At 39.9% G+C, this 13,249-nt stretch overlaps 1 protein-coding gene across 3 annotated transcripts in view; it reads left to right on the top strand.

Annotated features, from left to right (window-relative positions):
• The window catches only part of ppp1r16b (protein phosphatase 1 regulatory subunit 16B), a 107,249-nt gene that overhangs the window by 66,578 nt on the left and 27,422 nt on the right, over window positions 1-13,249 (top strand). For all 3 annotated transcript variants that reach the window (XM_014165825.2, XM_014165824.2, NM_001140992.1), the window contains 1 exon segment: window positions 759-829. In XM_014165825.2, coding sequence (XP_014021300.1) covers window positions 759-829 — 71 coding nt within the window.

Here is a 13,249-nt window from a genome sequence, read left to right as displayed (position 1 = left end):
TCGTCGGTGATTGGTCAACAGTAGGGATTCTTTGCTGTCATTAAACTAGATACTCGTTTTGATGCACATTTTTTTTTAAACTGAAAAATACTTAGTTGGATGTCAAATTTATGGTAGGTTTCTTGAGTTATCTTAGATTAATTCTGACTTGAGGGAAAGTGTATACTGGCTATGGTGTCTCAAATGGACAAACAGTACTATTGCTGCTTTTTAAATAATTTTTCAAGCGAAGGTCTTTTAAGGGCGTATGCGAGCACACTCGGTCGTTTCGGCTAGCCGCCAGCCGAACTGAAGCATGCTGATGCCTTTATTAGACACACATCTCAACGCTTTAACCTTGTTATTTTTTGTCCCTTTGTGCTGTTTGGTTGAGGAAATCAGAGTTTCTGAGGCACTTTGTGTACAGTCCATCGATTCCCATGTATAATATCCTTGGCTGAGTCATCACTGTTTGTCGGGACCCTGCTGGGTCTATTTCTCTTGCTAGCCTAGTACCATTTGGTTCAATCATGGCTGAGTGTCCCTGGCATTATCCTATGCTAGTTGTTTCAAATTAGCAAAAGGGGGAAGGACAACTCCTGCTGGGAACTTATTGTGAGTGGCCCCCCTCTTCCTAAGGTCATCTGGCCAGTGAAGAGGGAAAATGTGTATTGTCATTGTTCTTGTTGTCTGGCGTGGATGTGTGAAGTCAACGCTGTTCTACAATGATTTGTTAATGTGTTGTCCCCTCTGTTTCTCTCCCTCTCTCTGTGTTCCAGTGCGCTACCTGCTGAAGAACAATGTCAGTCCAGACTTGTGCAACGAGGACGGACTCACTGCCCTACACCAGGTGAGCTTATGTTCCTCTGTCCCTAATTATAAACCATATAATTAGTTAGACACAAAGTCCTTCAATCCACATATATTTTTCAGTGGCAGTCATACTTTAGATCCAAATAGTTCTCCCCTGTCTCTCTCTAAAATCCAGGACACCAGACACTTAAAAAAAAAAAAACTGGTTAACCGGCACCATCAACCGATTGAAAACCGGTTAAATGTGCCAAAAAGTTCTCGTATAAAATCAACATGGTTGAGACATGCGCTATCAGTCTGTAGTGAGTCTGCTTGGTGGTATGATGGAGCTGGTGCCAGAAAACCAGCTCGGGCCTTCAGCTCAGAGTCAGTCTGCCTGCCTGCCTGCCAGTCTGTCTGTCCACAACACCAGATAACACTCTTAGGATATAAAACTGTGTGTGTTCTGAGCCTTCCCAAAAAAATAGCAGCATCATCCAAAGATTGGGGGGTTGTGGCACTTGCGTGTGTTTATTAGTGTTTATTAACTCGGCTAACCGAACGAGTGTGCTCACATACTCTCACTCGGTTTCCCGAGTGGCGCAGTGGTCTAAGACACTGCATCCCAGTGCAGGAGGCGTCACTGCAGTACCTGGTTCGAATCCAGACTGCATCACATCCGGCCGTGATTGGGAGTCCCATAGGGCAGGGCACAATTGGCCCAGCGTCGTCCAGGTTTGGCTGGGGTAGGCCGTCATTGTAAATAAGAATTTGTTCTTAACTGATTTGCCTAGTTAAATAAAGGTTAAATAAAAAAATAAAAAAAATGTTTCATGCCATGCTATCGTACCTGCAGTGGTTGGCTGTGGGTGCGTGCGTGCGTCTTCCTTTGTGTTTGTCTGAGGTAGTGTTATTAATGAGTTGTTCCAGGCCATGCTATTGTACCTGCAGTGTGGTGTGCTTTCGTTATGACACGGGACATTAATCAATGCAGCCTGGCACACACCTTGGCTCCGTCTCTATTCATGTTTCCTCAATTCCTCCTTTCTTTTTAAAGTGACCCCAGACTTTTGAACAGTAGTGTGTATTTTTTGTATGTGTTGGGTGTCAATTATTCCTTGACTATCACCATTCATTCTCGCTAAATGTATCCACTCGTGGTTTCTCAACAAAAAAAAGGCGAATACTGCAATATACCCCGGGACAGTAGAGGGCGATGAGCTGGTAATAGCCATCTACGGCCAGACAAGGAAGTGACAACACACCCAAGCAAGGAAGAGACACGCGGGAGAATAAAATAGTGTACACAGAGAGACACTTGACTGGCAAGAAAATATAATTTGTGTTAATTACCCAGGATCTTACTTGACTTGATGTATCTAGAAACACAAATAATAAGCGAGATACGGAGCTGGAGAAGATGCCTGCTACAGGTTCACAAGGGTGGATGTAGGGGCATACGGCCGAGAGAGCTATGGTGGAGTGTTTCAAGAGTTCTTTTGGGTCTAAACTGCTGCAGAAGACCCTCGATTTACAACCGCCAGCTGCCCTGCCAGGTTCCACAATGCCAAGTCCTCATGTTTTCCTTGGAGATGAGAACCTCATGAGCCCTTATACATCTATGTTGATAATATAATGTTGGAATAAATTTCACTTATTCTGTTTCACTTTTCCCTTGTTTATGTATACATGTAGGCACCTCTATGATAAATGCCATTTTATTTATTTATATACAGTACCAGTCAAGTTTGGACACCTACGAATTCCAGGGTTTTATATTGTACTATTTTCTACATTGTAGAATAATATTGAAGACATCACAACTATGAAATAGCACATATGGAATCATAATTTTGTTGTCCATTAAAATCAAATTGATCAGAAATACAGTGTAGACGTTGTAAATGACTATTGTAGCTGGAAACGGCTGCTTTAAAAAAAAATTGAATATCTACAGAGGCCCATTATCAGCAACCATCACTCCTGTGTTCCAATGGCACGTTGTGTTAGCTAATCCAAGTTTATAATTTGAATAGGCTAATTGATCATTAGAAAACCCTTTTCAATTATGTTAGCACAGCTGAAAACTGTTGTCCTGATTAAAGGCGCAATAAAATTAGCCTTCTTTAGACTAGTTAAGTATCTTGAGCATCAGCATTTGTGGGTTTGATTACAGGCTCAAAATGGCCAGAAACAAAGACCTTTCTTCTGAAACTTGTCAGTCTATTCTTGTTCTGCGAAATGAAGGCTATTCCATGCGACAAATTGCCAAGAAACTGAAGATCTCATACAACGCTGTGTACTACTCCCATTCACAGAACAGCGCAAACTGGCTCTAACCAGAATAGAAAGAGGAGTGGGAGGCCCTGGTACACAACTAAGCAAAAGGACAAGTACAATAGAGTGTCTAGTTTGAGAAACGGACGCCTCGCAAGTCCTCAACTGGCAACTTTATTAAATAGTACTCCGCAAAACACCAGTCTCAACGTCAACAGTGAAGAGGCGACTCTGGGATGCTGGCCTTCTAGGCAGCGTGCCATTGGAACACAGGAGTGATGGTTGCTGATAATGGGCCTCTGTACGCCTATGTAGATATTTCATAAAAAATCTGCCGTTTCCAGCTACGATAGTCATTTACAACATTAACAATGTCTAAACTGTATTTCTGATCAATTTGATGTCATTTTAATGGACAAGAAAATATGCTTTTCTTTCAAAAACAAAGATTTTTTTAAAACTTCTTATGGCTCAAATCCCCAGACTTTTGAACAGTAGTGTGTATTTTTTGTATGTGTTGGATGTCAATTATTCCTTGACTATCACCATTCATTCTCGCTGTCGATAATTTTAATGTTATAACTTCTAATTGTAAATGTATCCACTGGCGAATTGGGAGATAGTGAAGTGATTGCTATCGAGCCAACATCTTTCTTTTTTGCGTGAGTGTTGTCTGCCAGCAGTAATGGTCTCTGATTGATTGAGAGAGTCAATGAGCTTTCATCGTTAAGTAACATAGGAAATGCAAAGCAATGAATATTTACATTCATGCACTTTGAAATAAATGTTGTAACTTTGTCCTAGAAGCATTTAAATGCACGGCACTCCCACGTCATATGAATGAATATGCCTACCTGATACAGGGGACACAGTGAACAGTTGGGAATTGGGGTCAGTTTCATCGTAAAGTTTCCTTGGTGTTAAATACAGTTTGTGAACCAATTTAAAATGTATAAATTGATGGTTCAGATTACGGGATGCCAAGGTCTAATTTTCCCATATTCTGTTCCAGTTAAAGGGTTTTTCAAATTCACTTAGATCTGTGGACCATACATAATGGATACAGTGAGGGGGAAAAAGTATTTGATCCCCTGCTGATTTTGTACGTTTGCCCACTGACAAAGAAATTATCAGTCTATAATTTTAATGGTAGGTTTATTTGAACAGTGAGAGACAGAATAACAACAAAATAATCCAGAAAAACGCATGTCAAAAACGTTATAAAATGATTTGCATTTTAATGAGGGAAATACGTATTTTACCCCTCTGCAAAACATGACTTAGTACTTGATGGCAAAACCCTTGTTGGCAATCAGAGGTCAGACGTTTCTTGTAGTTGGCCACCAGGTTTGCACACATCTCAGGAGGGATTTTGTCCCACTCCTCTTTGCAGATCTTCTCCAAGTCATTAAGGTTTCGAGGCTGACGTTTGGCAACTCAAACCTTCAGCTCCCTCCACAGATTTTCTATGGGATTAAGGTCTGGAGACTGGCTAGGCCACTCCAGGACCTTAATTTGTTTCTTCTTGAGCCACTCCTTTGTTGCCTTGGCCATGTGTTTTGGGTCATTGTCATGCTGGAATACCCACCCACGACCCATTATCAATGCCCTGGCTGAGGGAAGGAGGTTCTCACCCAAGATTTGACGGTACATGGCCCTGTCCATCGTCCCTTTGATGCGGTGAAGTTGTCCTGTCCCCTTAGCAGAAAAACACCCCCAAAGCATAATGTTTCCACCTCCATGTTTGACGGTGGGGAGGGTATTCTTGGGGTCATACGCAGCATTCTTCCTCCTCCAAACACGACGAGTTGAGTTGATGCCAAAGAGCTCCATTTTGGTCTCATCTGACCACAACACTTTCACCCAGTTGTCCTCTGAATCATTCAGATGTTCATTGAGAACTTCAGACGGGCATGTATATGTGCTTTCTTGAGCAGGGGGACCTTGCGGGCGCTGCAGGATTTCAGTCCTTCACTCCCTTTAAGAGTGTGCTCCTAATCTCAGCTCGTTACCTGTATAAAAGACACCTGGGAGCCAGAAGTATTTCTGATTGAGAGGGGGTCAAATACTTATTTCCCGCATTAAAATGCAAATCTATTGATAACATTATTCACGTGTTTTTCTGGATTTTTTTGTTATTCTGTCTCTCACTGTTCAAATGAACCTACCATTAAAATTATAGACTGATCATTTCTTTGTCAGTGGGCAAACGTACAAAATCAGCAGGGGATCAAATACTTTTTTCCTCACTGTAACTAAAAATGTGTTTTTCCAAAAGTTTATATATTATAGAGATCAGTCCTTTTGGGAGCCCAGATTATTTATTTATAAATCCCATCATTGGATGGTTTGGTAGTAGGGTTTCCCAAGGGATTCCTTAGGACAGCATAGCTGACCTAAATTGTAAATATAGAAAAGGAGTTGCCTGGTAATGTGTACGTTTTTCAAATCTTGGAATATTCTCAAACCATTACTGTCCATGATATCGGCAAGGGCACGGATTCCACATTTGGATCATTGGGGGATGCAAAAGGCTGCCCTCCACATCGCAAGGCATTATTGTGAAATATTGGAGTATAGACAGGCCATTTTGATTCCCAGTTACATTGTTTTTCAATTTTGCGCCAGATGTACATTTTGTGAGCAAAAATAGCACCAAAGCGTAGACATTTCTTTAAGGGATATATCAGTAAAGACCAATTCTTACAGGGCAATAGGAGAAGTCATATGTCTTTCTATACTCAAATAAATAATTAGAATGTATAATGAGATGACGTGATCAGTAGATTTTAGGGAAATTGCTGTTATTTACTTCGATTGACGAATGGCTTGGGCTCGGGGCCATGGATAATAAAAAAATAGCAAAAGAGATCACGATGTCTGCTGCATCTAGGGATTCTGAACGTAGAAGTGCAGATATCACCTGTTAGAACTATGGCTAAGGGATTGGCATATGGCATTGTGGCCCTTTACACACCTTTAAAAAATTACAGATTTGGGCACTGATAAACGCCTAAATTGGAACACGGTGGCTGTACAATAACATGCTGTACATGACGTCAGAGCTCTGGCTCTGCGCTTCACAGCGCCGTATAGGTGTTGCCTGACAGACGCTCTGAACTTGAGCACCTAGGACTCCAGGTATTCTGAAAGATGAGACATTGAGGATTATTATAAATAACTCTGTCATACAAGCAAACACCCGTGAGTTCAACTGGGCACTTCACATTTCCATATCATAAAACATTCATGATCACTATGTTTGATGTATCATTACAAGATGACATGGCGTAATACCCTTGGTTGTTCTGAACAGATTGTGCCTGTGTTTGTCTATTGTGAATACATTTCGCCGCGGCACACTCACCTGAATGCACTCATGACTCCTTTCTATCAGCACCAAAATGATTGGTTTCTCTGAATTGCATTGTGAAAGCCTAACACTGTAATATCATATTTTATAACTTAGCAAGTGGGAATAGAACAGGCTTTCAAATGATGCCCACCTGACATAGATTGCGATTTATGAGGGTGGAGATGCGGGTGGGGGTGTGTGTGTGTGTGTGTGTGTGGCCACTTCTAGAAACCAGTTAGTTCTCTCACTCAAACCCTTGTCATTTTTTGTTGTCTTATGTTGCACCTACCCCACATTTCCCAGGAATATTCTCATGTTACTGAATAGTATCTGGAGTATTTTCAGATTTTGTTATCAACAAATGTGTCAAATTACAGTAAATGTCGAATTCAAATAAAATCAACAGTGTAATGTTTGGATTCAGTCTTGTGTCAGGTGAACTGTTGTGTCCTCAACTTTTGGTCTAATCATTATCCCATAATCTCGAAACGGTTCTCTTTCAATTGCTACCATGGATATGCATTTCATATTTCTTCTGTAAGAAACATTTCAATTTAGACCTATCCATGTAGGCCAATTCCCACGAGTGTAAAGGGTTAATCATATTATTGAAAAAGGAGCTATTTCCCATATGTTCCAAGACAGACCAGAGATGCAGTATGACCATTCTAGTCTATCAAAAGTGTTTTCTGCATCGAGAGATAAAACCCAAGGAGCTGTTGTTTCTGATTAAGTATTTACGATATGTAATACTCGACGGAGGTTATCAGAGGCTACATTTTTTTAACAAACCGCTTTGGTCCTGTCATTTTTGTTTGTTTTGGATAGAAAGTGTTGTAGGTGAGAGATTCGGCACAGTGCAGTGACATTGCTCAGGCTGATCATCTCGAACATACTGTATAATTTATGTAGCTCTCTGCTCTGTCTTGTACTCTGTCTGTCACCACTGGGCGATGGGTGGGTGGCAAGACATCTTCTCTCTCATGGAAAATAAATAAATGTCTCTCAATTTAATTTCCTGTGAGATTAGTCATAAGACGAGAAGAGTAGGCGACTTTAATTTCAGTTTATATGTTCCGCTAGTCTGTCAGCATCATGTAAATATAGTAACTCATTTCATTTCTATGGTCAGCACCACACCTCAGGTGTGTGTGTTCATATTTGATTTGTTCTATTCTCTCCCTGGCACATAATTCTGGACCATGGGTAGCATGTCTTGACTGAGGGGTCTGGGCCTCTTGGTTAGTGACAGGCCTCTATGTTGGAGCACAATGATTTGTTTGATTTATTTATTTATGGGGTTAGAAAATACTTCACATATAGCTAAAGAGAATACATTAGATCCAAGAGGATAACATAAAAGTATCATATAACAACTTACATCCAATATGGTTCTGGAAAGGAAAATATGACCAATTGACTATACAGGAAGAACACACTATCTTTGTTATTTTAAACCTGCTGCAAATACTGTGAAAGTGTGTGTGTGTGTGTGTGTGTGTGTGTGTGTGGGGTGGTTCTTTTATCCTTCTGGGGACCTAAAATCCAACAAAAAAAACCCCACAAGAACAGTAAAACAAGGAAAATTCAGCCCTGTTTCCCACATCCCCATGAGGACAAAGGCTGTTTTAAACTTTGGTATTAGCGTCACAATTAGCGTTAGATTTATGGTAAGGGTTAGCGGTTAGGGTTATTTTGTTATTGTTCTTTTTTCCATTTTTTTTATTTTTTTTTACTGCATTTAATTTGAGTAAATACTTTCGTAAAACTTTTTTTTTTCTTTAAACTGCATTGTTGGTTAAGGGCTTGTAAGTAAGCATTTCTCTGTAAAGTCTACACCTTTTTGTATTCAGCGATTTGATGTTAGGGGCTAGGGAAAATAGGATTTTGAATGGACATTTCTTTTAGGCCCCCATGAGGATAGAAGAACGTTGCGTGTGTGTGTGCGCGCGCATGCTATCGGGCTCATCTGAAGTGTCACGACACCAATTTCAGGTGTCATAATCCAGCTGGCTTTTGTTTTATCCCTGATAGATCCACCAGAGGTATTCTCCTTTACACTTGATGATGAGTGCACTGGAATCTGAGAATTTGACACAGTTATGCCCTGTTAATCAGTGAGTTCGAGTGCCTTCACGAAAGTGTCACATCGAGTGAAGAAATGTCTGAACACATCTGAAGGCCTGTCAATCTCACTTGCTCCCAGAATAAAAGAGCAGTGGTGTAAAGTAATTAAATAAAAATACCCCCCAAAAATTACTTAAGTAGTACTTTAAAGTATCTGTACTTTACTATCTGTATTTTTGGCAACTTTTTACTAAACTATATTCCTAAAGAAAATAATGTACTTTTTACTCCATACATTTTCCCTGACACACACTGACACACATTTTGACAGGAAAATTGTCTAATTCACACACTTATCAAGAGAACATCCCTACTGCCTCTGATCTGTCAGACTCACTAAACACAAATGGTTCGTTTGTAAATTATGTCTGCGTGTTGGATTGTGCCCCTGGCTATCCATCAATAGAAATAATTAACATTTGTGCCGTCTGGTTTGCTTAATATAATATATCTTCCCTGTGGCTCAGTTGGTAGAGCATGGTGTTTGCAACGCCAGCATGGTGTGTGCAACGCCAGGGTTGTGGGTTCGATTCCCACGGGGGGCCAGTACAACAACAAAAAATGCTTGAAATGTATGCATTCACTACTATAAGTCGCTCTGGATAAGAGCGTCTGCTAAATGACTAAAATGTAAAAAATGAAGTTGAAATGATTTATACTTTTCATGCTTAATAAGTACATTTTAGCAATTTCATTTGCTTTTGATACTTAAGTATATTTAAAATCAAATACGGTTAGACTTTTACTCCAAGTAGTATTTTACTGGGTGACATTCACTTTTACTTGAGTCATTTTCTATTAAGGTATCTTTACTTTTACTCTAGTATGACAATTGAGTACTTTTCCCACCACTATAAAAGAGTAACCCAGGAGTGCTTTAGAATGTTTTGATATTATACCAAACAGTACCACACCCCAGTATTCCATACTCTGTATCCTTCCAACTAAACAAACACTGAGGCCATATTTAGTTGGCCTACACCTTTACCGTACAGTACTTCAGCCTTGTTCTCTCTTCTCCTCATCTAGTCGCAGATATCCCCGACCTTGGAGCAACGTAAGCCTATAGGCTTTTCTGACTTAAAAAAAAATACAGACAACTCTCTCAACAAATCACGAGTTTGGGTAGGCGGGGCTTAAAATGCGTCCCAACTGATACATTGCCGGAAGCAAACCATCTGTCTAGAGACTACGCTTCGCCAGGCCTTTCATTAACTCCTAACCACCCAGTAACACAGTCCCCCCGTCTTCCAGCCCACCGTTTATGTATTAGATTCTGTACTATTAACCAAACACTGACTCCATAATATGAGTTTGTTACCATGGACCTTTACAGTGCATCAGCCTTGCTTTCCTCTCTCCTCTCTTCCCCTGCCCACCATCCATACAACCCACAGCCAGAGCCCAGTAACACAGACAGTGTTGTTATCCACACATACACAGATGCATAATCTGCTTCTTTGTGAGGCAGGCCTTCGTCTCTAAATACTTTGCATGAGCAGTTATGAAAGACACATTATTTCCTTCCCCGGTCGGTTCATTGTCTTAGTGCAGGCAGAGGGCCGGGGGAGGCAGGCTACAGGGGAATTACAGGGAAAGGCTAGGGGGATTAGCCTAACAGCTAGTATGTGGGCTCAAATATGTGGGTTTTAAAGAGGGTGCTTATGGTAATGCTAATGGTGGGCTAGCCAAGCTGTAATCCAGACAAGGGTCAATTATTTTGACATGGACACGGTTGGGTTTGTCTGTACACTTTGCCTAAATGTACCATTTGCCTAACACAAGCTGAAGATTTTGACTTTATCCATTCATGAGTATACAAACGCAACATTTAATTTGTAAACCATGTTTGGCTACTGTACATTTCACACATTAGAGCCATTTACTAGGGCTGTATTAATGGAAAATATTTGGTAGGCCTACAAATGTATTTTACTTTACTGTTTCCACTAGTGTTTACTCTGTATTTGATAGGAAATGGTGTGGTAACAATGGTTACTTCCTGGTGACTTTCAGTTTAAAAAGAAACGTTTTTTTCCATTGTGGCTATGACTCATGTTATTTCACCTAACTGTACCATGGACCTTGTAACTTTTGTCTCTTCTGCTGTCAAACAGTTTGCACGCATGCACATGCACGCAGAAACACATCACACACACAGATGGCACAGGAAGAACAAAAATTAGCACCACCACCTGTATTATGTGTCATACTGTTCTGCTTCTTCAAGCCAATAAGGAAGTTATTAAAGAAGTCTCTCTCACAGACAGACAGACACATTCTGTGTCTAAGAAGGGAAATATCCCCTGAGAACAAACTGATCTCTTGTCAAGCTCATAGTCTGTAGAGTTATGTTTCATATACTGTATGTTGGCAATTCCTCGGTAACAGAATGATAAATAAAACTACTTTGAACAATTTCCACAGTTTTGCAAAAACACATTTATTCAAACAGTGCAGATATTTACATTACATTTGAGTCATTTAGCAGACGCTCTTATCCAGAGCGACTTACAGTAGTGAATGCATATATTTCATTTAAAAAAAATTCTCCATACTGGCCCCCCCGTGGGACTCGAACCAACAACCCTGGCGTTGCAAACACCATGCTCTACCAACTGAGCCACACAGATGTAAAGTTTGGTAATAGAATGACTATAAAATCTCCCAATTTATGTGACCACGTTTTCCAAAAACTCTGTTAAATACTTACTCTGAATTAAGATTCAAAGATGCCTGAAGAATGTGAAATTATATATATTTTAGTTATGGACCTACAGTAAGTGAAGTGGGTGAACACCCAGTAACAGCATGATGGTAACAGAATGACATGGTTCCCTGATCTGTACTATTTACCCTTTTAAAACGGCTTTTTGAGGAGAAGTGGAAGTGAACCCTGGAACCCCAAAGAACTTTCGTTGTTTGTAAACAACAACTGTTAAATTGCGGCTGTAAACAGCTAGCTGGCTAAGCTAGCTAGCTAACTTAGTTTAGTTGTTTTCTCAAGGTAAAAATGGGCAGTTTGACAGAATATATTCCCTGGTGGGATGGTCCTTACGTCCCGAGACACATCTATTTTTCTAAATTAAAGTTTATAGATTTCCCAAAGAAGCATTCCAGCGGGCTGCATTGCCTGCATGTATGGCTAGTAACGTTAGCAGCAGCAGGAGGTGGCGGATGATGTGTAGCACATGGGTAATTTGTTTATTAAGTTAACCATCTATTCTAGGCATCGTCAGGTATCTAGCTAGCTACCTACGTATAAATATGATAGACTGCCATCCATTAGTTTTTTTTATGACACAAACGTAAGCTTAATCTGCTATTAACAATGTTAGCTACCAAGCTAGTAGCTAAGCTAGCTAGCTAATTAACAGATGTCCAGTCCCAAAGAGAGAACTATGACAATACAAAAACACAATTGCAATGAAATTTCAAATGTTATATCATTTTGAGAATAATGAAACTGGACTAATTTCAATGTTTCCTAACCTCAGATACAGAGACCTGTGAAAGCTGCTATTCCCTGTTTGCGGATGAAGTTCACAAAGAAAGTCCATCCAAGATCTAGCTACTGGGTGTGCAGGTTTCTGTTACAGCCCTGACATTCTGCTTATTATTTTATATTAAACCCACTATTCATTTAACTATTCAATTATCTCCAGTGGTGTAAGGTACTTAAGTAAAAATACTTGAAAGTACTAATTAAGTAGTTGTTTTGGGTATCTGTACTTTACTATTTATATTTTTGACAACTTTTACTTTTACTTTACTACATTCCTGAACACAATTATGTACTTTTTATTCCATACATTTTCCCTGGCACCCAAAAGTACTCGTTACGTTTTAAAAGCTTAGCAGGACAGGAAAATAGTCTAATTCACACACTAATAAAGAGAACATCCCTACTGCCTCTTATTTGGTGGACTCACTAAGCACATGCTTCGTTTGCAAATGATGTCCTAGTGTTGTAGCGAGCCCCTGGCTATCCGTAAATAAATTAAAAACAGGAAAATGGTGCCGTCTGGTTTGCTTAATATAAGGAATTTGAAATAATTTATACTTTTCCTTTTGATACTTGAGTATATTTTAGCAATTACATTTACTTTTGATACTTATGTATATTTAAAACCAATATCTTTTTTTAGACTATTTTTACTCAAGTAATATTTTACTGAGTGACTAACTTTTTTTATTAAGGTGTCTTACTCAAGTATGACAATTTGGGTACTTTTTACACCACTGATCTCTTGTTTTGGAGTAAGATGAATGTCTAAACCCACTAACCATGTACATAGGCATCTTTTGTATGATATTACATAGTGTTGATTCTTTGATTTAAGTACAGTGTATTTTTTTTTGGTCATTGAACATTCCCTTTTTGTCTTGTTTTATTTGATTGTCACTCTCATTTTGTCTGATATTGCACAGATTTGCAGCTGCAGCTGAAGTCCTTGATCATTGCTGTGTGGGTGTAACGATCTCTATACGGCTGACCTAGGATGCAACCCCTGTCCACAACAGCACTTCATACCCACAAAGCAGTGTCCATTATCCTACCAAAACCATGGTCTTTAGGTCTCAGGGTGGTCGACATCACCACACGATGGCTACGAGGGCTTTCTCTCCTTGATTACTTGCATCCTATCTCCTCTCCTGTATTGTATCACAACTGTATTGGAGGAGAAGGTACAAGGTCCCTCCCCTCTGACCTTCTTC

The sequence above is a fragment of the Salmo salar genome, chromosome ssa22, assembly GCF_905237065.1.
Source record: "Salmo salar chromosome ssa22, Ssal_v3.1, whole genome shotgun sequence".
NCBI lineage: Eukaryota > Metazoa > Chordata > Actinopteri > Salmoniformes > Salmonidae > Salmo > Salmo salar.
Note: the sequence above shows the minus strand (reverse complement) of the source record. Positions and strands in the feature narration are given on the sequence as shown.